At 39.5% G+C, this 26,542-nt stretch overlaps 1 protein-coding gene and 1 long non-coding RNA gene across 2 annotated transcripts in view; one reads left to right on the top strand and one right to left on the bottom strand.

The window, feature by feature from the left end:
- col9a2 (procollagen, type IX, alpha 2) overlaps window positions 1–26,542 on the top strand; it is a 55,528-nt gene that overhangs the window by 7,327 nt on the left and 21,659 nt on the right. The window contains exons 3-8 of the mRNA XM_034160350.1: window positions 12,596–12,670; window positions 13,920–13,994; window positions 18,323–18,358; window positions 18,457–18,519; window positions 20,478–20,531; window positions 21,780–21,815. Coding sequence (XP_034016241.1) covers window positions 12,599–12,670; window positions 13,920–13,994; window positions 18,323–18,358; window positions 18,457–18,519; window positions 20,478–20,531; window positions 21,780–21,815 — 336 coding nt within the window. The 5' untranslated portion in view covers window positions 12,596–12,598. The remainder of the gene's footprint in view (window positions 1–12,595; window positions 12,671–13,919; window positions 13,995–18,322; window positions 18,359–18,456; window positions 18,520–20,477; window positions 20,532–21,779; window positions 21,816–26,542) is intronic.
- On the bottom strand, window positions 697–20,431 carry LOC117501448. The gene is made up of 4 exons (XR_004558036.1): window positions 20,416–20,431; window positions 16,020–16,022; window positions 2,499–2,507; window positions 697–896 (listed from the first exon to the last, which is right to left on the bottom strand). It is a non-coding gene; the product is annotated as an uncharacterized LOC117501448 (long non-coding RNA).

Below are 26,542 nucleotides of genomic sequence, written 5' to 3'. Positions count from 1 at the left end.
CTACTTCTGGAAAACGTGCAGGAAGACGTGCATGCATGAGATTACCTTGGAGACAAATATAGATCAGCTAAATAGCCTAACACAGTAGCTAAGCTGACATTATCTTCTGGGCTAAATGGAATCATCAGTGATGTTTTTGTTGATGTGTGCTGATGGAAACTGAACTAATTGTACATAGAATGTGAATATATTACATACAGTGGCAATCTTGTTAAAAATTCATTTTAAACATGCATTTTCAACATTAGTATTATTGTCTTGCTAGTTGCAAACACAGCTGCCATGGCTGTGATGTCAACTCAGATACCTTCCTACTTTTAAACTCTGATAAGACTGAATGAAGACATCGCATCAATTTGACCACTTAAAGCTTAGCCTAGGCTCATGTGTCATACATCACACGGTCAAAGTGAGGAACTTTGGAGTAATTTTTGATCCTACGCAATGTTTTATTTTCTGGTTTACCGCAGTCCAGCATTAGGGGTCTCCAATTAGTTCAAAATGCTGCTGCCAGGCTTTTGACACAAAGCAGAAAGTTTGACCACATTACACCTATTTTGGCATCCCTTCACTGGCTTCCTGTCTCAGTGAGATCAGATTTTAAGGTTCTGCTACTAGTCTATAAAATTGTTCACGGACTGGCACCTCCCTACCTAGCTGATCTAATTAAACCTTACGTACCGGCCCGGGTTTGCGTTCTCAGGGTGCGGGACTACTTTGTGTCCCTAGGGTGAATAAGAAGTCTGTGGGTCACAGAGCTTTTCATACCCCTGTTCTCTGGAAAGATCTCCTTGCGTCAAAATAAAACAGTCAGGTTATGTAGAGACTTTCAAGTCCAGACATAAGACGCACTTATTTTCCCTTTCGTATGGCTAGCATACTGGCATAGTATAGTTCTAGTGCTTTTCACTATTTTAATTCATTTTGTTAGTAATTGGAGCATGGCGTGGCCTCAACTTTACCTAAATTCTGGGTCTTTTAGTGAAGCTCAGGGCTAATAGCTGGCAATCACTTTAGTATTTCCTGTTTTTCTTGTTGTTTAATGCTGACAAATTATACTGTATTTCTTGTCTTTCTGATGCTCGATTCTCTGTTTAAGGTGCGGCTCCATCCAGAGATGGGTGTGGTATTTGTGCTGGCGACCCTCCTGTCCTGTGCACCAACAGCTTTTCCTGTATATTTGTTTTGTGAATTTTTCTGTAATTTGTGTCTGAAGCATGGCCCAAGCAGAGGGTCACCCCTTTGAGTCTGGTCTGTTTGAGGTATCTTCCTCAGAGGGAGTTTTTCCTTACCACTGTTGCTCTGAGGGTTAGTAAGGTTAGACCTTACTTGTATGAAGCGCCTTGAGGCAACTCTGTTGTGATTTGGCACTATATAAATGAAAAAAAAAAAACAAAATAAAAAAAAATAAACCTCAGGTCGCTCAATTTCCTCACGGGTTTCCACAAGTAATTTCCAACCAGATGGAGCATTCAAGACATTTTTGCCTGAGCTAGAAGTCAAAATCGCAGACTTTCCAAGGACTTTGAATGCAGCACCAGAGCCCTGCTATCACAGCTTTGTTAGCTGTACCTGCTAGTTGTTGTGGTAGATAGTGTTTTTCCTTGATGAACATTTTATTACAAATATCTCTAATTATATGGCTTGCTGTGTAGTTAGTTGCCTAAGTGTATCATCTTAGAAGTATGTGCTTCAGTATTTTCATCAAATTAAATTTTGTGGTAATTAATTATACATATGTATGATAGCAATGTTAGCGCCGGTTAGCAACTTTTGCAGCTGTTGGTAGCTTGAAGACCTTTTGTCCATTTGGATTTTTTTTTAATACCACACCCAAGTAAACTGTTATGAAAAACATTGCTCAATTCCAAAAATGATGCTTTAATAAATACTAACTGATTCAAGACTAGCACTGATTTGCACAGCTATTGCAACTGTTGGTAGCTTGATGACTTTTGCTTCAGTCAATCTGCACTTCCTTAGGAAATAATATGCCCATAATTTTTAACACTCGCATCCAAGGAAACTTATGAAAACCATCCCCAAAAACATTCTTTAACCCTCTGGGGTCCGAGGGCATTTTTTGGACAGCTCACTCGCCTGGCATAAATGTTTTATTATTGCTGTTAACAGCTCTCCCTGCATCTCAAAATCAAGTTTTATGTCTCTTTTTTTCAGGACAACCTGTGCTTTCATAATATAGTGCTTTTGTTGTGTTTTATAAGTGTAATAAGGTTTACAATCAGAAATAAGAAAGGAAAAATAAAGCGGAAAATAATTTTCCACACACATTTATTTAAACACACAGCAAACTATAAAACAACTGTTTTGACACTTTATAAAGGTAATTTGAGGTCTTGTGTGAAAGACTGTACAACAAAAAGGTTCAACAATAAACACAAATGCACATTTTGAACAATATACAAAATGGTTTATGTGTTTTGTTTGTCTTCATCTCAAAGCAATTTCTGTCTGCTATTATACAAAGGTTACATCACAAACGTCTACTTCTGCTGTGTTTTGGACTGTTCTGCTCCTAAAGCAGCTTTCATTCACACTTTGGCCCACTTTGGCTCATTAGAAAGTAAGTTTCTATCTCATATCATTAAAAGTTATTTATAATTTAGTAAAGCTTGGTCTTAGCCATCGTATACGACGGCGTCGGCCCCAGAGGGTTAATACAACATATGAACAAAAAGGTTAGTTTATTAACTTTGTCCCACTCAGGTCAGGCAGAGTATCATCAGTGCTCCACTTTACCCATTTAAAGGTTAGTCGGGATGTGATTGGTGTTCCACCGTATGTAATACTGACTGTGCACTCTGGTCATCCCAAGTATGGTATTGTTACCCATCATACACTGTGTTTGTATGAATTAATGCCTTTGCACCAGACCGTGACAATGATGTTCACTGTCCCCTCGTCTCGGGTGTCTTTTTAGCCAAGGAACGGACTTGGCGTGTCTTTCTCAGGAAAAATGAGAGCAGAGGGTGGAACGCCAGAGCTGAAACAGAACCTCTCTGGTCAGTCACAATACTTCATGTCGGGTGCTGGTTTAATGCATGAGCATGTGTGTGTTTTCTCTGTTTTGTGCATTTGTGCAGGTTGTGTGCAGTCAAACGGAGGACAAGTGGTCGGTCATTTGAGGTCAGGATTTGTGGTTGAGGTTTTTATTTAGTCGGTCTGTGGTGCCAGGTGATCTCTCAGTGAGTTACAGTGAATGTGGTATGCACTCGTGCAACAAGTCACATTACACTAAATGGTTAAAAAACAGACATAATGCCAAAGATTTATGTGTACGTGTCTGTTTTCTAAGTTTGAATAAGCTTTGGAACCATTCATACTGAGGAAAGACTGGATGTTGATTTTGTTTTAATGCTTTCACCCATGACAAGCCCTACACAGCTGGATTTTAGATCTCAGCACTTTTTCATGCAACCAAATGCTTCTTAGTCAAGATATTTCAGGATCTTTTGCTTATGCTTTTTTTTGTAGTTTTGCCTGACATCTTAATATTGTGCATTTTACTTACTTACTGCCATATGCATCTTTGGCATGTAGGGCAACAACAAAGGAGCGCCACTGCTGCCTGTCCTGAGCCAACTTCTGAATGGTTCCCCAGATGTGATGGAAGGTCTTCAGTTCCTCACTTCGCTTCCCTCTGGTGTCCAGTGAAGGGCTATGCAGGTGATGTTGTCCTGTTCCTGTCATATGACGTGTCCAATCCATCTCTATCGCCTTCGCAAAATGATGGTTCCCATGCTGTCCTGGTTGCAGCGGGTGAGAAGTTCTTGGTTGGAGATAGTCTCAGATCTGTAGTATTCTTCTGAGGTCTTGGCGTGGAAGGTGGACAACTTGTTCAGGTCACTCTCGGTCATCCTCCAGCATTACGTACCAGCAGCTCTGGTACAGTCTTAGTTTTGTCTTAGCACTGTATTGGGATGACTTCCATACATTGTTCATCATTCTGAAAACATTTCTGGCCTTGTTGAGTCATTTCTTCATGTCACTGCCTGCTCTGCCATTGTGTATGACAGCGCTCCCAAGCACTTTGTGCATTTTAGTGTAGAGGAATACAGCATAGGAGAGCGGTACTAGTTCAGATCATGTCTTAGAACATGTGCTGGTAGTGCATGTTGCCACATCCACCACACTGCTGAACCACCCTGGGTCCTGGTTGACAACTGCAGAGGTAGACATGGTCCATGTCTACAACAAGTTTGACACCTTCATCGCAAGCAGATACACTTCTGATGTCTGAATCCAAGAAGTGAACCCTGGATCTTAGTTTTAATTCTACAATTGCAACCCCAGACAATCTGACTCATCACTAAGCATCTCAAGTGCTGAAATCATGGCATCCATTGGTTCCACAGATATCTTAGCATTGTGTATATGTTCAGGTCCATGAACCTTTCCTCACTGATAAAAAAGGTACCTAAGTTGCTGGACTCCAGGATTTTACCCAACACTGTGTCAATGCAAACATCAAACAGAGTAGGTGCCAGAACACATCCCTGACAAATGCCATTGGCAAGAACTCAGAGACTCTGAGCTTGCACTTGTCTCTCAGCTGGAGGCATCTGCAAGTGGTAAAGATGACTTGCTGAAGTTAAAACCGTGCATCAGAATGGAGAAGAAAGGGGATTTAAATGGGGATTTTCATGCACAGCTATTTCTAGGGTTTACAAAGGATGGTCCGAAAAAGGTCAAAGTTGTTTAAAGTGGGACACACTTTAGCCTTCAGACTAATAAATTGGCGGGTTACTGTATACCTGCTTCGGTTTCCCAACATAATATTTCTCATGATAACTGATGTCAATTCGTAGGTTTGTTAATTCTATATTTTAATGTATTTTCAATAACGCTTGTATTCAAAGCAAAAGGAACATGGTGAAATTACACAACACGATGAGTTTAAGAATTGTGGTGAGAAACTGATGCTGAAAATAGGATTTTTGAACAGGAAACCTTAATTTTCTGGTGAAGTCAGGGCAGAACTTCTTGTGAAATTCTTATGAAGATGTGCAGCATCATCAAGCCCACTCTAGGGCTGCCTATGGCAATAAACCTTCTCCACGTTGGGAGAAATCCACTAACTGTGCAATCGGACAAACAGGACAAAACACTTTGAAATGACAGCGGGCTTCCGTGTAACTATCTGATGAAATTTGATACACTTTTTAAAATCCATTAATTCTTGTGTGTCAAAGAGTTAATGTCATCTCAGCTAAGCTCTTCCTGAATGTTGCAACTTCCAAGCACTGGAAGGAGGAATGAGTCACACGTATTACAAGAAAATGCTGTTTTGTCATTTGGATTTGCAGCAGTCTGCTGACATTGTCACTTTAGAAATATACTTTTCCAGAGAAGTGGCACTGAGGCAAACACTTCACAGTTCACTAGAGCATAATGAAATATAAAGCCATTAACAATGTCTGCAAAAATGCAGATTTGTTGGGTGCACAAAAGGAAGCAAAGCGATGGATGAAAATAACAGGAACACCTGCAGTGAGGGCTGTACTTGAAACTGTTGAAGTGAGACTATCAGGATGTGCTTGTAGTTTAGACTATTAGTTTTAATTCAGGAGGTTTGACAAAAATATTGCATTGTCCAATCAGGAATTACAGCCATTTGTACATAATCCCTCCATTTTCAGCGTCTATAAGTAATTGAGCAAACTAAATATAAAGTTATTCATACAAAATCACTTTTACAGCTGGGCATGTCTCAAAATCTGAGGGTTGATGTGAAGACTCGTGAAGGGAGCTACCAAGACACTTATGACGACTCAAGGAGTTACGGCTTCTGTAGTTTTGATGAAGCTGCAGATGGGCCTACTTTTGTCTGTTGTATCACTAGTCACCATTGCAGCAAAGCATTTCAATACATTGAAACACGTATCAAGTGTTGAGTCTCCCATGTACCAAAATAGAGTTGAGTTTTTAACATTTTTTTTAAATAAAATCCTTCTCTGTACCACTATCATGAAGTTGTGATGCAAATGCTGCAATTTATACAGTTTCTCCAATCACAGCCATAGAAGCCTGTAATTCTTTCATAGTTATACGTGTCTTGATGGCTTCCCTCATAGTCTTCTTCTTGCACATTCAGTTTTGAAAACTGCCTACTCCAGACATACCATACAGAATCATGCTGTGTGTATTTCTTAATACAAACAGCAAAATATACACTCACTGACTTGGAAATGTTTATGTATCCATCCCATTATATGTTTCAAGAAAACTGCCTGTTAAAGCGATGATTTCTATTAATCCTAATCCATATATTTATTTTCACCAATGACGTATGGGTTCTGAAAATTGAGGGACCATTCCTTTGTGTTATTGCAACATTTTCTGTTAATTTGAGTTATTTATATAGCGCCAAACAGGGGCACCGCCAGGGATTTTGGGCCCCATGCAAAGAAATCTTACTGGGCCACCCTGACATTATTTTGTCAGTATTATAATTGTATTAGGGGCCTCTCTGGGCCCCTGTCAATCATGGGCCCCTAGAATCCTTCTCCTTATTCTCCCCTTTTCAGCACCCCTGGCACCAAATCACAACACGAGGCACCCCAAGGAATCTAATGTAATTAAAGCTAACAGTCTACATTTCAACACAATTATGGTGGATACAGATGCAAAATTATGAAAATTGTACTACTGTCCAAATGCTTATCAACCTGACTGTATAAATTAAATGAATGCGTTGAGATTTATTTTTGTTTTGTATTAAATTTGTAAGTTGCATTTGTATTCTATGCATCCACTGCATATTTCTGCATGGTACATGTTGCATTCTATGAAAAATATTATTATTATTATTATTATTATTGTTGTTGTTGTTGTGTGTGCTTGTCACTACATTCCTCTCAATTTGACCTTAAAGTGCAAACCAGCAGCTCAGCATGGTGTAGGTCTAATTTAGATAAACAGATGGAACATTAATAAACAGCTCTGAGAAACACTGGATTTCATCACATTTAATTTTAATTATTTTGAGTCCATGACTAATTTGCATCTTAGAGAATTTATCATTACAAAACAACTTAGTAATTAATATTCAGTGCCATCGGCCAATGTGTGGAATGCTGCTTTAATTGTGAGTTTGAGTGTGAGAAACACTTTTTTGTATGCAAAAAAAAAAAACAAAGACAGCGGAGGACATTGCTGAGTTGCGTTTATGCACTTTTATTGTTTTTTTTTTATGAGGAATGTGTTGAAATCCCCTGGCGTGTGTAATAAATCTTCATTTAGGAATAAGTGGATCCCCTCCCAGCATCCTCAGTGCTGCCTTCATTGTCTCTGATGCAGCACAGGTCACTATGGCAACCGCCTCGCTCTGCAATGCTGAAATCAGCCGACAGGTATATGCTGTCATCTAGTGGATAGACGAGGAGCTGTATGTTTGACATGTAATATAGTCTCTGGACAGTAAGAGTCACGTTTGAGTTGTTTGTTCAGCCTTGAAAATCTGCTTTTTATTCTGCGCTCAGAAAAATGACCACTAGATGTCAGTACAGAGACGTGTATCCAGTTCAGGCGCTCAAACCAAAAGGGGGCAGAAGAAGAGAAAAAAGAAAAAGAAAAAAGGGAATAAGCCGTGTAACTTTGGGAAATAAATACCCTTTTAGCAGCAACTTTGAGGATTTAACAACACTGTGGGAGCTTCCTGATGATCTTTTTGTTGGCAAAAGTCCCTTTCAGAGAGCTGGCATAAAGACAAGTTCACATTTACAAGCTTAGTCATAAGCACGGTTAATAATCAATCCTGTGAGTGTTCTATTTGAGTTTGACCATAGCTATAGAAGAGAAATCACTTATAGCAACAGGACACTTAGTACAGCTCTAAATTAACTTTTCTCAATCTTGTTCCTACGGTCCACAATAGCTTAATCATGGCAGACATTTTACAAGAGACAACGGTCCCTGTGCTGCCAGCCAGCTGGGGTCAAAATCAATGAGAAGTCTATTTTATGCAAACACTGAGCAACGCGACGCATCAGCGTGACGTTAGCTGGTTACTCACTGGAACAAAATAATCCAAGATGCCGGAAGACACTCCAAAACAGCTGTATTTCTGGATAAATCTAATATGTTTGGCATTTTGTCCTCATATGTTTTGTAAAAGTTAGCAAGAAATAAACACCTGTAAATCTAAAAGCACTGTTTTTGTAACTCGATAATGCCTCTGAAATTATTTACGAGACATCTTATGATGTTAACATGCTAACTAGCAATACAGGAACATCACCACAAAATATGTTTGACTCAAACAAATAAAATGAACTTTGCTTTTTCCATCCTTTCTAACCTCTCATTAAACATTGTGCACATTAATGGCAAGTAACCATGTGCTGGCTACGCCACAGGAATGCCCATCAAGTGCCTGTTGCCCTCTTTTCTCGCTAATGTGAAGGTGTAGCTCATAAAACATTATTGTATTTTATGATTACTTACAACATTTATTTTTGGTGACATTTTTTAAATTTCTACAAAGGCAGTTTACCCACTCTGTCTTTGTTGTTCATTGTTCAGTAAAGTTTGAAAGAAAAAAAACAAAAAGAAGCAGTGTTAGCTGCATAGTTCTTTGCTAGCTTATAAGACAAACTAGCAGCATGTTGTTTTTTTTTTGTAATTGTGTTATTTGTGTTGCTTTCTTTTAATTTGAGTTGTCACATTGCTCACTATGTTAAGAAACACAATAATGACAAAAATGACTTGCAAAAGAACTGTGCACATTAGATGTAAACAAAGTGGAGCCAACTTCTGAGAATGATGTAGGGTTGATTAAACCATACAAAGGTATATTATTAAAAGAAAACACCTAGCATTGCTGTATGAATAACATCTTGATGAATACAAAATAATTTGCTAATGTTATGTTGTTATTTGAGCATACAATGGATTTTTTTAACTTCTGCTACATATGCCTCAGTCACCCTAATTCATTCTGTCCTAATCTAATTTAAAGAAAGAAAAGGATTTCTTGCAAATGTGATTAACCCTTCCTAACACTTTATCAAAAATGTTTAGTTTGAGCTGTCACTGATTGTTATGGGTAAAAACAGCAAAAATGGTGACAAAGGTCAAATTCAATTTCTACAGGTATCTAAAATTGGTAAAAAGCAATTAAAAAATTGGTTGAGCTAATGCGATTAATAGAATATTATGACTGTTGAATGCTTGGTCTCCAAACGAAAGCTGAGACATGGTTGATGCGACTGGATTCTATGACATATGTTGCCTATAACTTGATAACTAAGCATAACAGATGGTACAGACTATTCTTTTTTAAAATCCCATTAACCTAACTAATAATTTAGATCACTTGTTTTTTTTTGTTTGTTTGTTTGTTTTGTTTTGTTTGTTTGTTTGTTTTTTTTACCAAAATTGGAGCAACGTTGACTTTTGAACCCTGAACAAACATTTGGCCTTTGTCACCATTTTTGTTGTTTTTACCCCATAACTTCATCACATTCAGTCAGAGATAGCCAAAACTATACATTTTTGAAATCTTTATGATCAGACAAATATGACTATGATTGAAGCATTTTGTTTCAGTTTTGACCCTTCTGTAACTTCTCACTGACCCCTACCTGGCTACGACCAGCTACGACCATGGGATGGCTACCATACATTTTTGTGTAGGCCATCGTACACTGAGGCTGCATTGTAAGTGCTGTGAAGTCAGCCCGATCTCACGCCAGTTTGTGATGGCATCATGAAAAATGATTTAATCTATTAGTTTGCCGTACCATGACGAAATGAGTCACATTTTTGTAATGGTATGATGAAATTAAGTTGCGATGGTGTCACAAAATTTCTGGTGATGTGCGGTGGAGGGGGAAGCATGGGGGGTTATGGTTAGGGTTAGGGTCGAAATAGTGAAGTACAATAAACCGCATCACAAAAATGTGAGTCATTTCTTGAAAGGAATATGTAAGAAAACGTGAGACTTGGTTGTGTTTAGTAGATATAAATGGTAAAGAAAACCTGCTTGGCTACCCAAACACCTGACTGAACAAAAAATGTCTTCTAATGTCTCTTAAAGTTGTGAACAGAATACATTTTAAGAAAAAAATAACTGTTACACGATTGGTTCATTTGATTCAGATGAAACCTTTGTGAAAATAAACTGAATTTAATGAACAAACCTTTTACTCAGGTCTTTTCTTTCTAATAACGTGGTACGCCCTTTCAAATTTTACAAAATTTCTACCAAAATCCAAGCATTATAATGTCAGTTTGTTTTTTGTAATGGGTTGCAAAGTTACAGCTCATTTTAATGAAGAGAACATATATATATATATATATATATATATATATATATATATACGAGGTCTGTCAATAAAGTATAGGTCCTTTTTATTTTTTTCAAAAACTATATGGATTTCATTCATGTTTTTACATCAGACATGCTTGAACCCTCGTGCGCATGCGTGAGTTTTTCTACGCCTGTCGGTGACGTCATTCGCCTGTGAGCACTCCTTGTGGGAGGAGTCGTCCAGCCCCTCGTCGGAATTCCTTTGTCTGAGAAGTTGCTGAGAGACTGGCGTCGGCTCGCAGCCGCTGCGACGCTCCGCCACAGGAAAAACACCTCCGTTGGAAGCCTTAAGGACAAGGTGGAACATGTCCAGCTGTTAAACAATTTCTCATATACTCACTCCACTGAAAGCCATCAAAAGCCGCCTGGATTTTACAAATGGTTATCAACACGGAGGTGTTTTTCCTGTGCCGCCGCACCGTGCCAGCTGCGTCCCGACGCGCGGACCTGTCCGCACGTCTTTCATTAAAAAAATCTCCTTTAACAGTGGAATATCCGGATAAAATGCTGAAACTGACTTATTCTGAAACTTCTGTTCTCTCACGACGTCCTGGATCAATAGAGCCTGAAATGTGGAGGTTTTCAGCTTGAAACAGGCTGACGACGGCGCCTGAGAGCGCTGCGCGACGTCTCACAACGTGGGAAGTCCTTAAAGCGACAGTATCACCTCAAAATTTCTCATCAGCCGTTAAAATTTTCACCGAAAACCAGCTTAATTTTTCGAACCGTGTCCACTTCGATGTGCCTCACAGGTTTAGAAAAAATTTTGATCAAACAAAGCGCCAGTCTCTCAGCAACTTCTCAGACAAAGGAATTCCGACGAGGGGCTGGAGGACTCCTCCCACAAGGAGTGCTCACAGGCGAATGACGTCACCGACAGGCGTGGAAAAACTCACGCGTGCGCACAAGGGTTCAAGCATGTCTGACGTAAAAACATATGAATGAAATCCATATAGTTTTTGAAAAAAATAAAAAGGACCTATACTTTAATGACAGCCCTCGTGTATATATATATATATATATATATATATATATATATATATATATATATATATATATATATATATATATATATATCTGGAGGGGAATTATATGGAAAATATCTTCCTTCTAATGTCATTGTGCTGACAAACTGCAGGAGGAAATGTTTGTGTGCATCAGTGAGATTTTGAGATTAGCTGTGACCTGACCCACTTTCTTGATGGTTGTTCCTGAGGCAATGGAGCACATACACTAACAAAAATGGTAAATGGACTGCATTTATATAGCACTTTTCCATCTGCATCAGACTCTCAAAGCACTTTACACATCAGTGCCTCACATTCACCCCGATGTGATGCTGCTGCCTTGCAAGGCGCTCACTACACACCAGGAGCAACTTGGGGATTATGGACCTTGCCCAAGGGCCCTTAGTGATTTTTAGATTTGCAAGTGTTTATTTCTCACCAACTTTTACAAAATATATGACAACATAATAGAGTTATACAGAAATAAGGTATTTCAAAGTGTTTTCCACCATCTTAGTTTATTTTGTTGGAGCGACCAGCACAGCTGACCTCATGCTGCCTGTCTTTACTCTGACTGGCAGTCAAGATGTCCTTCCAAGCATCCTCATGCAGCTCAGGGGTAGCTCCCACATGATCTATGATGTTCCTACAAAATGTAGGTTGTAGTATCTGATCGATTGAATTTCAACCCATCAGGGGTTGAAATTCAAAATTGTTTCCGGACGGTGTCAATTCTGACCATATTGGCAATATAATATATATCCCTTATTTAAATACTAACGTATAAAATTATAGTGGTGCCAAAGAAAATTATTTTTATGACTTATAGATTAAAAAAAAAACCCAGAGGCTGTACAACTTTAGAAGTTTAGTTTTTGAGATATGCTTAGACATAAATAACACATCACCAGCTGATGTTCACAAACTTTGCTCCTGTCCTATGATGGAATCGGACTGTTTTTAAAATACTGTGTCTCAATCTCAAAAAGGGGCTTTTGTGCTCTCTGGGGCAGGATTATACCACACTCTCTCTCCATCTCTCGCTGCACCTCATCTCTCCATGCGTCTCGACACACTCCTGCTGAGTAAATGTTTTCAGGACTACACACTCCCCCCTCCACCCTGCCACCACCCAATGCCCCCACCTCTTTCCGGACAGCTTTGCTTCACCAGTCTGGCGCCGTGTCGGCCTGCAGCTGAGCAGCGAGAGGACAACAGGATTTGATCTGAGAAGAGTGGGGGATAGGTGACGGGGACCATGGCTGCTCTTTCGGCCTTGCTGAAAACCCTGGTGGTGCTGCAGACGCTCTGTCTGGTGCTGGCCCAAGTGGTGAGTGGACAGGTTCTGATCAGCATGTTTCTTAGCTTTGTATTCTAGGGTTTAGTGGGAAGGAAGAGTCCCTGGAAAGCGCCAACAGGTATTGGAGTTAAAGTGCTCTTCCATGAAAAGGTTTAAAATCTGCAACATGTATGATAACCTTCACAGGTGTGCATTTTTGTGATCTCCTTCGTCTCCATATGTAACTATGCTTGTTTGTATATTATAGCAAGATATCTGAATCATGTATGATGTGATTTTAATCAAACTTGGCACGTCCTGTGGGCCTATGGACAGGAAGAAGTGATTTGATTTTGGTTAGGATCCATATGCAATAAAGCTCAGAAGTCAAGCTCAAATTTCTGGCCCCACTCTCATATGTAGGAAAATAGCTATATTTTTATGGGATCGAGTTCAGCTATTGTTGGTGAACTAGACAGTTTTTGCAAACCCATGGAATCATACTTGTCGCTTGATAGTTGTCGACATGGCGTCGCTGTGCTGCCCTGGTCGAATTGCATCACTTTCAATTACATGATTTTATGTTTTTGAGCACTGAAGATCCTTCACCTTTTCATCGGAAAACAAAACCATCAGCTGTGCCAACTCATGCAACTTGCGCAAACACACAAATTTTGACAAGTCAGCGTGAAAGGTCCTGTTCAAAAAGACCTAGATACTGGACACTGAGCTGGTAACACCTCACTAATGTTCCTGTTCAACTTCATGCATTTTGCTTTATCTTATAAAAAAAGATTTATTGCTCCACTAATGAAGGTGGGAGGGGCAGGTTGATAACCTCCTCCTCTTGCATTGCTCTTATTTATCCTTTTATTTTCCCACCATCATGATCTAGATTTACTTGCATTTTTTTGTTGCTGTTTCTACTAGTTCAAATTTAATATTCAAATCCAAAATTTATTTGTTAATTTATTTAAATGCTTAAATGTATTTATTAATATATGTATTTATTTATTTGGACTTGGTTTCATAGTTTTTGGCACTTTGCAAATGATAATTTGCAGATAGAATTTAGAAAATTATTATTAATATTATTAGTATTTTAATCTGCTTTATATTTTGTGATATATTTTGTTTATTGTTGTTATTATTATTATTAATTATTTTTAATTTTATTTATACCTACACAGTAAAACTTTCTGGATCATGACATATACACATATTAATATTGTCAGTATAATAGAATATATTGTGTCCATGCAGTGTTGTCTGACAAATATATCTTCTATCTGTGTTTCAGAGGGGTCCGCCTGGACCTCAGGGCCCTCCAGGTCCGCCGGGCCCTTCAGGTACCCCTGGGTCAGACGGCATAGATGTGAGTGTCCACACAGGTTTACCAGACAGATTTTCCCACAAAGACTGTCATTGTGCAACAGAAATACGAAGTCAGTGCTGCAGCACAGAGCAGCAGTCTTACCAGTAGGGGGCAGAGTCAATGAAAACACACTGGCATAAAGGAGCTCTGTCTGTTCCCAGCAGAGTAGGTCTGGGTTTGTGTCATAGTAACATGATACGTTTGAGATATTGAAAAGGAAAAGGAGCCTGATGGTCTGCAGGAGAATCAACATCCTTTAGATGTTAATGGATTTCATTTGCAATTTCATGGCTGTCTTGTGTGTGCTTTCAGTTGGAATTGATCTGCATCAGGCTGCAGAAATCCCCTCTCATAACCAGTGCATTATGGATCAGTTGGAATTTTTGTGACATCATAAGTGTGGAAAAACTAAAGGCTGTTCTTCCCCTAATCACTTGTTAAATCATCAGTGGGCTTTTTAAGCTATGTGTGATGAGGCATGAGAATTCCCTACAGATCTCTGAATAGTTTGTGCAAAACTGGTGTCCTGCCACAATTATGACAACGGAAATTAACGATCTGTGCAGTATTTTCAGTATTTAAAAAGGGGCATTTAGCAACGATAAACCAATTAAACTCTAGTGAATTTTGACACACCAGATCGATTTAAAAAAAGACTATACATATATAATATCCCATAGACGTGTCTGCCACCTGCTGGATGGGGTGCCTGTCTTCACCTGAGCTAAAAAGTTAAGGACCCGGTAACATGGCAATACCTGGAGGAAGGATAAAAAAGTAACAAATAACAAAAGTAACAAAAAGTAACAAATCATCGAAAAAATATGGACAAAAGATCCTGCAACTTTCCCATCATGGAAAATGGAATCAAGAGCAAAAAAGCAACGAAATAAAATGGAAACTAACAAAAAAAAATGATGCGAACATCGACCTTGACACTTTAAACGAAACATTCATGATAACGTGAAAGAAAGCGGTATAAAACAGAGTGCATCCAGCCTTGTCCTCATGTCCACAGTACTTGCAGGTGCGGGATTTTTTTTTTTTTTTTGTCTTGACAACAGGTGAGAGACTTTGTTTGTCTTCACAACAACAAGTTTTATTTGTCTTCACATTCTCACTTACACACAGGCACACGCCCAGCCAGTCACAATCAAACAGATGTGCGTAAGTAGTTGATAAAATATTCTTAACGCTATTGTTCCTGTATGAAAATATTGTCTTTTTTTTCCAAAAGATGGATGATTCATTAGCTATACAATGATGTTTGGTTCAGCTCATCAAAGCTTTAGTTATTGATTCGTTCAGATATCGTCAACCTTCGTTCAATACATCGGACTTGGGAGGTTGAATGAAGTTGGTCGAAAGTCACACGAAATGCTAATGTTTTGAAAACTAAGCAAACCATAAGGAACCGAACAAAAGCAAAACTAAATACGGACGAATTGAGGTTGTTGTCAGTATTCGTTCAAATTTTTCGTCAGTTTAAAAATTCTGACGACGTGCCAGCTGCAGGAATGCAACTGAATGATTGTGAAATGATGCCTCAGAAAGTCAACAAAAGTCCACATTTCTTGTTTGGGCTTCATTGTCCTTCATTAGTGCTGTGTGACCGGGTCTAAAGATAGCAACAGCAGGAAGTAGCATGCCTGTTAAGTGGTTAAATATTTGGTCCCAGTGTGTAAAATGTGGACCTTGCATGGACCCTGACATGGAAAAAGTTGCAGATCTGCCACTGGTTATAAATATATATATTTTTATATTCAAGGCTTTGAATTGGTTCATGGAACAAAAACAAAAACTTTGTATTTTTTAGGTTCTGAAACAGAATTTTATTTTAAAATAATGGTAACTGGTTAATACCCTAACTTGTTTCATTCTTGAAAAGGTTTCCATTTATAATGACCCGATGAGGTTCATTTCCTGTCGTTCAATTATTTTGGTTGTTGTTGGCGGTATAAAGTGCCGCGACCTGTGGTTGAGAAATGCACCGGAGCAGACAAACATCAAGGGACTTCTTTAAACACACTGAGGTTATTGGCATTATTATTTTTTGTTTTGTTTTTATTTTTTTATGAAAATGACTTTAGAGACGATGTATGCCTGAATGGAGTGCTGTGATGAGGGACCTCTTTAAAAATTATGTTTCTTCAGTAACTTCTACGATAAGGAATTAAAGTATTTCCAAGACACTGTCTTCCAAAACAAGAGTGTCTCATCGTCAGGCTGTGATGATGAATCACACTGAAACAATGTAACAAGTCAGATTAAGACTTAATATTTATTCAGTGTGTGAGTGGTTTTAATATTTGAAACAGTCTGAGCCATATGGATGACATGGAACATTATTAACTGGTTTGGGAACAATTTATTTTGTTGTTTTAACCGGTTCAGGAACACCAAATTTAGGGTGAAACCCAAAACTAGAAACATTAAAATAGCATTTCTGTTTGGAACAAACCATAAGGGAAAAAATTCTGGTTCAAAGCCCTAATTATATTGTATGTTACGGTTCTTCCAGAAAGTATTCATAGTGCTTCACTTTTTTCACATTTTATGTTACAGCCTTATTCCAAAATAAGATGAGACTTTACTGATCTCACAGTGGAGAAATTCACAATGGAGTACATTCATTTTTTCCCCTCAAAATTCTACTCACAACACCCCATAATGACAACACAACAACAACAAATCACACGTGCATAAATATTCACACCCTTTGCTCAATACTTTGTTGATGCACCTTTGGCAGCAATTGCAATCTCATGTCTTGAATATGACCTATTTTTGGGTAGTTTTGCTCATTCCTCTTTGCAGCACTTCTCAAGCTCCAATAGGTTGGATGGGGAGCATCAGGGAACAGCCATTTTCAGATCTCTCCAGAGATGTTCAATCAGATTCAGGTCTGGGCTCTGGCTGGGCCAATCAAGTACATTCACAGAGTTGTCCTGAAGCTACTCCTTTGATATATTGGCTGTGTGCTTAGGGTCACTGTCCTGCTGAAAGATTTGCCATCACCCCAGTCTGAGGTCAATAGCACTGTGGAGCAGGTTTTCATCTGGGATGTCTCTGTACATTGCTGCATTCATCTTTCCCTCAATCCTGACTCATCTCCCAGTTCCTGCTGATGAGAAACATCCCCACAGCATGATACTGCCACCACCATGTTTCACTGTAGGGATGGTGCCTGGTTTCCTCCAAACATGACACCTGGCATTCACACCAAAGAGTTCAATCTTTGTCTCATCAGACCAGAAAATTTTGTTTCTCATGGTCTGAGAGTCCTTCAAGTGCCTTTTGGCAAATTCCAGGTGGGCTGCTATGTGCCTTTTACTAAAGAGTGACTCCATCTGGCCACTCTACCAGACAGGCCTGATTTTGGATTGCTGCAGAGATGGTTGTCCTTCTGGAAGGCTCCTCTCTCTCCACAGAGGAGTGTTGGAGCTTTGACAGAGTGACCATCAAGTTATTGGTCACCTCTCTGACTAAGGCCCTTCTCCCCCAATTACTCAGTTTAGACAGGGGGACAGCTCTAAGAAGAGTCCTGGTGGATCTAAACATCTTCCATTTACAGATGATGGAGGCCACTGTGCTCATTGGGACCTTCAGAGCAGCAGAAATATTTATGTACCCTTCCCCAGATTTCAGCCTCAAGACAATCCTCTCTCAGAGGCCTACAAACAATTCCTTTGACTTCATGCTTTGTTTGTGCTGACATGTACCGTCAACTGTGGAACCTTATATGTAGACAGATGTGTGTCTTTCCAAATCATGTCCAATCAACTGAATTTACCCCAGGTGGACTCCAATTAAGCTGCAGAAACATCTCAAGGATTATCATCGGAAAGAGGATACACATGAGCTCAAGCTTCATGGCAATGGCTGTGAATACTTATGTACATGTGATTTCTTAATTTGTTTGTTTGTTTTATCAATTTGCATAAATCTAAAAAAAAAATACACATTGTCGTTATGGGGTATCGTGTAGAATTGTGAGGAAAAAATATTCTTCCATTTTGGAAGGCTGTAACATAAAGTGTGGAAAATGTGAAATGCTGTGAATACTTTACGGATGCACTGTACAAGGAGGCTACATTACTCAGTATTATATTTTGGACATTACTGACACAACTTGCAAGATAGCGATCTGATACAAACATCTTGATAAATCTGATAAAGATGTGTATCTTTTGTTGTGAAAATCATGTTTTTTGGAAAAAAGGAAAAGAACATTAGTGGTGATGTTCAGAAACTAGTAATGGACAAGACAAATTATTGTTACTCGTGAGTTGCATTCAGATTAACATCATCACTCTGGGTCTTTTCAGGGAGAAAAAGGAGCGCCTGGATCCCCTGGTCCACCAGTAAGTCAAACTACTGTATTCATTCTATTCTTCCAAATCAAGATATATATATATTTATTTATTTATTTATAATTTGACATGTCTGTGCTTTGCTTCAGGGACAAAAGGGAGAACCAGGTGAGCCTGGTCCTGATGGAGTACCAGGAGAGAATGGCATTGATGTGAGTAACGTAACTGTAAGCCAGAGTGAAAGAGAGTAAGGACAGAGGACTGAAATATGGAGATCATGTAACATTTGTTCCCATCTTTCTAGAAATAGCCCAGGGATTGTTGGGCTCAAACAATTTGATATGAAAAAATGCTTTCAAAAATGTATTTTTTTAAAGAAAATTGACAAGAAATGTGATTTATTTTTCCATTTCTAATGATGTTTTGCTGAAGTGAGCTAACTAAATAAAGAGTAGACTAATACATTGGTTGGCCATGAGCCTTTCAGAAATATTTTGGTATTGCTATTATTTTTGCAGATGTGAAAACCTTTATTCTACCGAAAAGCAATGCAGAAAAATGCTTTGGCTGTTGGAAATGGTGTCATTATGTAGTTTATCCAGCTGAGGACCCTCAAGCATGGCTGGGACCCCATCACCCCTTGATCACATTAGCTATAAGAGACAGAGTGACCAGCTGCAATTCATCTTCAGTCAAACTTGTGTTAGGCTTACAGGCACAGAGTGACTGGACACAATTGCGGGACTCACAGACACAAGCATTGGAGTAAGAAAAAGGCTTTATCTTGAAAACAGGCTCAGGTTCAATACATGGGTGGACAGTCAGCAAAGCAGAGGTACAGGCAGGGGCAAGGCAATGGCGTGGTCAAAAACAGGCAGGGTTCAGTGGCATGGAGAGACAATGCAATCAGAGCTGAGGCGAATGCAAAGTCACAAAAATGAGGCAAGGTCATATACAGCTGGTTGGATCAAAAACAAAACAAGAGCACAGTTACTCTGGATGGGACGAGGGCTGAAACATAGGGTGACAACCACAACGAACTGGCAGAGAACATAAGGCAAGCAAGGTTTAAATACACAGGTGGAAATTAGGGAAACTAGATACAGGTGTGGAGAACATTCTGGAAGGGGGGAGTGGCAAACAGCAGGGACAGGAGGACACACCCACACCAAACCCTGAACACCAGGCAAGAGAGTGCAGTAAGACAAAAGCAAAGTGAACAGGGCCCAACTCAAAGGTGAACCTAAAACCACCGTGATCTAAACAAAATGCCAAAACCACTCATGAACAAAACCCAAGTTCTAATAAATAAGAAATAAAATAAAGACCTACCTTGAAAGAACAAAGAATTAACCAGAAAACAAATGTAAGGACTGAAAGGAGATCAACAACAAAAGAAAAGGCTCAGATTAAACTACAATGGAACTCCAAAGTTACAAAACTAAAATAAACAGATCATTCAACATGTGATAAAAACAACACAAACAAGTGATTCAACAATTGAATACACAATGGAAAAAAAAAACAAAGGCTGGACACAAACTATAATGGAACTTGAATCATGACTACAACAGAAAATGCATGATAAACAGAAAAGAAAACCAGTGACCTCAATGTAGAATATCAAAGACAGATGATTGAAGACTGGGGACATGGACACAGATGACAGACCAAACCAAAATAAGAAGCAAGATATGGGGCAGATCATGGCAAAAGTGGCCAATTTTCAAACACGATTGGTGCATTTTTAAATTTTGACCCCTATGTAATTCTTTATTGACCCCTGTAGCTCATTGGACGTCAGCTCCAGGAGAGCTCCATATGTAAAAATAAACATTAGTTCATTTAGGGTATGTGTGCCAAATTCCATGCTCTTATCACAAAATGAACAATTTTTTTATGGAAACTTTAGCTAAACTGCACCACTAGTTTGTGATTCAGTCTGGAAGAAGGAGCTTGTAATCACATGCTATCCAAAGTGCACCCAACATTCCTGAGAGGTTTAACCTCTAATCCATTGAGGAATCTTAATCTGAGGTTTTGTGCCTAATTACGACAGTGTCAACATTAATCAAGTGTCTACTTAACCGAGCAAGCACAGTGGTAACTTTTGCCCACATTTTCCTGCAGTATTTTGACATTTGTCTAATCTCTTTGTGTTTGTATTCAGGGTTTGATTGGTGCTAAGGGTGATCGAGGTCCCATTGGGAGACTTGGTCCAAAGGCAAGTATTTGTTTAAACCTCAAACTGAAAATCTCTTTTCAGTCTTTAACATTATGATGCTCGGTTTGGTAGATTTTTGAAGTAAGACTTTGGTGGGGGTCAGTATATTCAAGACATTCATTTGGACAACAAATGTCTATAGCTCATGTCCTATGCAACTTTACATGAGACGAAAGACTTGTTTTCAAGATTTTCTTTCAAAAGCAATAAAAACATTAAAGAAGCAGTGTGTATGAGTTAGTTGTGTTTAACAGCATAAATGGAATATACAGTAATATTCATACCCATCTTTTCATGAGTGTATATGCAAATGAAATTACAGGTAATTAATTCTAATTAATTACCTGCAGAAATGAATGCACCATGTTAATACGGGAACCCAAAATGGACATACTTAACTCTATCTTTTACATTTTGCAGCATGGTTAGAACACTGTAGGAAAAAGATGAGGAATCGATCAGTAGTTGAGCCCGTATACACTCATTCTAGTTGCCAGTGCACTCTGACAAGATTGAGAACCCTCATTTTTGTGAAATGGAAAATCATACATATTATCACAACAGAAGGCAAAAGTATGCCAATGAAACAAAAAAGTGAAAGGAAACAAAATCATGAGCATTGGCATAATGCAATCTGATATCTCACCACCAGATGGCAATGAATTCTTTAATGATAAGTGAAAGAAATAGAGACTTGAGACTCAACACTAATATATATATATATATATATATATATATATATATATATATATATATATATATATATATATATATATATATATATATATATATATATATATATATATATATATATATGCACACTGACACACATACAAACACACACACACTGTATTTCCTGTTGGAGGGCACCCCCACCCCCTTCTGTCAAGCCCCTTTTTGAAGAAAGTTAATGAAATGTCCACCTGAAATTAAATTTGATTACATGGAATACATTTAATGAATGAAAAAAATGACAAAAAAGTGGACACAATCAGGTCAGTTATTTGTGTTAGCTTTGTTATTTATGATGAAATTAGACTTGTTTTTTTTTTAAATTGACATTCCAGTGTAAATGATATTGGCTATGCTCATGCACCAGCCCACCCCCTTTTCTCACAGAATTTTGCATGAAGAGCCCCAGGCCCTGTAATAGGACAATGGGGTATACACACACACATATATATGAAATTATTATTATATATTTTTTTTAACCCCTGATGATCACATATTGATTTTCTGTTTCCGCAGGGGCAGCCTGGGCCAAGTGGTGAGCCTGGTCCTCCTGTACGTAAGCACTTTATCATTGAACAGCAGCTAAATTAATTCAGTACAAATTATTTATATTGCAGTAAATCACAAAGTATGTCAGTGCTTTATACAACTAGTATTCAAAATGAAGTGTCAAAAAATACATCACACTGAAATATTGATCAGCATCCAGAGTACACAGTCTGCATCATCTGTCGACTCAAACATCTGTGTGTACTGTATGTGTAGTGGTGTTTTGGGACTCTCTTTTATCAGGAAACAGTAGGAGGCAGTACGGCAGCCACAAGACAGAGGACACCAACTTGATTATGCTCTGGCAGGTGATCAAAGTGGTGCAGAGAGAGCCATACTTTCTGGTGTAAAAATGACACTGGTGTACAAGTCACACCTGTCACAAAATGGCTTTTGACAAGGAAAACATGACATAAAGTCACCCCACATGGAAACGTAAATTGTTTTTAAAAAAATGTTCTATACATGATAGTTTCAAGAAATATCTGTGTCCACACGCAACGGCTGAAACTGGCTGAAAACGCACATATAGTACATATGCCAGGCCTGTATGTGCCACTGTAATGCTTTCACAAAAAAAAAAACAAGAAGAAGGCATGGAGCATGTGCGTAACCAGTGTAAAGAGCTAATCAGTGTTGCAGTAGAAGCTAGAACCTTACAAAGCAACACACAGAGTAAATATAAAGTTTTTAAATCTGACCTGTTGTGTGGCTTCATCATCACAGCTGAAAACTGTTTTCCACATAAGATGCCCTTGTTTTGGAAGATAACGTCTGGAAATCCATTAATTCCTTATTGTGGAAATTGCTTATAACATAAAAAAAGACGATAAGACTCTTCAATATTGCATTGAGGTCTGGAGTGGCAAATTGGGGTGGTGGTCCCCATATTTAAAAAGGGGGACCAGAGAGTGTGTGCCAATTACAGGGGCAGTCACACTATTCACCCTCCCTGATAAAGTCTACTCCAGGGTGCTGGAAAGGAGGGTTCGGCCGATTGTCGAAACTCTGATTGAAGAGGAACAATGGAGGTTCCGTCATGATTGTGGACCAACTGACCAGCTCTTTACTCTCATAAGGATTGTCAGGGGTGCCTTGGATTATGCCTATCCAGTCTACATGTTTTTGTGGACTTGGAAAAGGCCTATGATTGGGTACCCCGGGAGATCCTGTGGGAGGTTCTGCAAGAGTATGGCGTGAGGGGGTTCCTTCTCAGGGCCATCCAACCTCTGTACTCACAAAGCGAGAGCTGTGTTTGGGTGCTCGGCAGTAAGTCAGACTTGTTTCCAGTGGGGGTTGGCCTCCACCAGGGCTGCGCCTTGTTATCAATCTTGTTTGTGATATTCATGGACAGGATATCGAGGCATAGTCAGGGGGAGGAGGGTTTCCAGTTTGGTGGGCTCAAGGTCTCATCACCGTTTTTTGCAGATGATGTGGTCCTTTTGGTTTCATTGGCCTGTGACCTCCAGTACTCCCTGGAATGGTTCACAGCCAAGTGTGAAGCAGCTGGGATGAGGATCAGCACCTCTAAATCTGAAGCCATGGTTCTCAGCATGAAAGCAATGGATTGCCTACTGCGGTCTTGCCCCAAGTTAAGGAGTTCAAGTATCCCGGGGTCTTGTTCACGAGTGAGGGGACAATGGAGAGTGAGATTGGCTGGAGAATCAGTGCAGCAGGGGCGGGACTGGATATACTGTACTGTTGTGATGAAAAGGGAGCTGAATCAAAAGGTGAAGCTCTCAATCTACTGGTCAGTCTTCATTCATACTCTCACCTATGGTCATGAGGGTTGGGTCATGACCAAAAGAACTAGATTGCAAGTACAAGCGGCCAAAATGGGCTTCCTCAGGAAGGTGGCTGGTGTCTCCTTTAGAGATAGGGTGAGAAGCTTGGTCATCCTTGGAGAGCTTGGAGTAGAGCCACTGCTCCTTTGCATTGAAAGGAGCCAGCTGAGGTGGTTTGTGTCCTGCATTCTGAGAACTGCTTACTCTTGACAGATGTAACATAGAATATCACACTTTTTGTATGGCTCAATGATTAAGGTAAATTAAGTCAAAAACATAAATCAGTGACCTGCGAGTGTGCAAGTATCTATCCTCCGACTTGTCTGAAGTGGTATGTTAACAATAATATTTACTTATATTTACTTTGTCCAATTACTTTTGGCTATGAAAATGGAGGGATGTTATATATAAACACTCACCCACTATTGTTCATCCACTTACACCAATTAAGGGTCATGGAGGGGCCTAGAGCCTATCCCAGGTCATAGGGCGTGAGGTGGGGTACACCCTGGTCAGGACACCAGTCTGTCGCAGTGCCAAATACAGACAAACACATTCACTCTGGTTCACACACACCTATGGGCAAATTTTAAAGTTTCCAATCCACCTAACCTGCATATCCTTGGATGTGGGAGGAAGCTGGAGCACCTGGATGGAACCGACATGGAGAGAACCTGCAAACTCCACACATAAATGCCACAAGTGGGAATCGATCCCATGACCTTTTTTGCTATGAGACCACTAAGCCACCATGCTGTCATGTTATTTACAAATGTCCATTTCTGATGGCTTTTTATCATATTTTTTGTTGAACACCTTGAATTAAAGCCAAAAATATACACTACAAGCACATGTTGATTATTTTATTTACACTCCATTGTGGTTGTTTGCAGAAGCAGAAAAGTCCCTATCCAAAAAAATTATAGACTGACTAATTTCAAACGAACAGATGTGTCTTCTGTCTAGACTTGAAGGAGTAAACAAACTGGAGTGTTATATCTCAATAGGTAAAAAAAAAAACAAAAAAAAAAAAACAAGCATGACGTAAGAAAGCTTTGGCCTGCTAACTTCTTTTTTACCTTTGGAATTCTAGCTCTACAGTGTCGTGTAAGACTGCTAAGGGAGTGTGGGATATCACAACTATTACAATATGCACGCATGCCAAAATTAATTCTCTTTGGCGAGCTCAAGGAAGAGAGACAAAACCAAGGGGGCCCCAAAAAGTGCTATAAGGACCAGCTGAAGAAACAGCTCTCCCTTGCAGGCATTCCGCATCAGTCATGGCAGCATCTAGCTACAGATAGACTCAGCTGGCGTTCCAGGATCAAATCCGCCAGCCTGAAGTTTGAGGCAGAAAGAAGTGAGGCCTCACGCCAGAAGCGTCAAAGACAGAAAGAGCGGGCAGCAGCACAAGCCCAGCCTACTCAAGTGTTCATTTGCCCAAGTGTAACAGGTCTTGTGCATCCCGCATCAGACTTTTCAGCCACCAGAGGGCTTGTAGAAAATAAACTAAAAAAAAAAAAAAAAAAAGGCCTTCCCACTATCCTTGCAAGCGAGGAAACTGCCAACAACAACAACAACAACAACAGCAATATGCAATTTAACCTCTATACAACCAAAGTCGGAGCTGTGTGTATTTTCAGTATCATATCAGACCCGTTCCCAGTGGGCGTTAGACTCTACCAGGGCTCCCCCTTGTCACCAATCCTGTTCATGATGATTGAGGGCAGGATTTCAAGATACAGTCAGGGACTGTAGGTTGTCCAGTTTAGTGACCTCAGAATTGCATCACTCCTTTTTGCAGATGATGTGGTTCTGTTGGCTTCATCAAACAGTCACCTTCCTGATGCCCTGCGCAGGTTTGAGTGTGAAACGATGAGGATGAGGATCAGCACCTCCAAATCTGTGACCATGGTCCTCTTTCAGAAAAGGGCATATTGTCCCCTCTATATCAGGGAAGAGGTATTGCCCCAAGTAGAGGAATTTAAGTATTTTGGGGTCTTGTTCACGAGTTGGGGTAAATTGGAGCATAAGATCAATGGACTGATTGAGGCTGCATCAGCTGTTTTGCAGATGCTGTACTGGATCATCACAGTGAAGAAAGATTTGAGCCAGAAGTCTAGACCCATGATTTACCAGTCAATTTGTGGTCTCATTCTCACCTATGGATATGCGCTTTGTGTAAGGCCACAGATACAAGTGGTGGAAATGAAAATCCTCCGTCAAGCATCTGGGCTTACACTCTGTGTCACTGTTGAATAGCTCAAATATCTAGGAGAGAACGCTTCTCCTTCTTCACATCCCTGGGTCTCAAGACCAGGCACCTAAGTGTCTCTGCTCCTTTTTTAAAGATATTTAGGTGTACCTTAGTACACACAAGTAAAGTTCCACCTTAGATTTGGAATGTACAACCGCAGTTCCAATGAAGTTGGGATGTTGTGTAAAATGTAAATAAAAACAGAACACAATGATTCGCAAATCCTCTTCAACCTATATTCAGTTGAATACACCACAAAGATAAGATACTTAAAGTTCAAACTGATAAACTTTATTGTTTTTGTGCAAATATTTGCTCATTTTGAAATGGATGCCTGCAACACGTTTCAAAAAAGCTGGGACAGCGGTATGTTTACCACTGTGTTACATCACCTTTCCTTCTAACAACACTCAATAAGCAGGGAACTGAGGACACTAATTGTTGAAGCTTTGTAGGTGGAATTCTTTCCCATTCTTGCTTGATGTACAACTTCAGTTGTTCAACAGTCCGGGGTCTCCGTTGTCATATTTTGCGCTTCATAATGTGCCACATTTTCAATGGGTGACAGGGCTGGACTGCAGGCAGGCCAGTCTAGTACCTGCACTCTTTCACTACGAAGCCACGCTGTTGTAACGTGCAGAATGTGGCTTGGCATTGTCTTGCTGAAATAAGCAGGGATGTCCCTGAAA

Source organism: Thalassophryne amazonica, chromosome 20, assembly GCF_902500255.1.
Source record: "Thalassophryne amazonica chromosome 20, fThaAma1.1, whole genome shotgun sequence".
Classification (NCBI taxonomy): Eukaryota; Metazoa; Chordata; class Actinopteri; order Batrachoidiformes; family Batrachoididae; genus Thalassophryne; species Thalassophryne amazonica.
The sequence above is the reverse complement of the archived record's forward strand: the minus strand, read 5'-3'. Positions and strand labels throughout refer to the sequence as shown.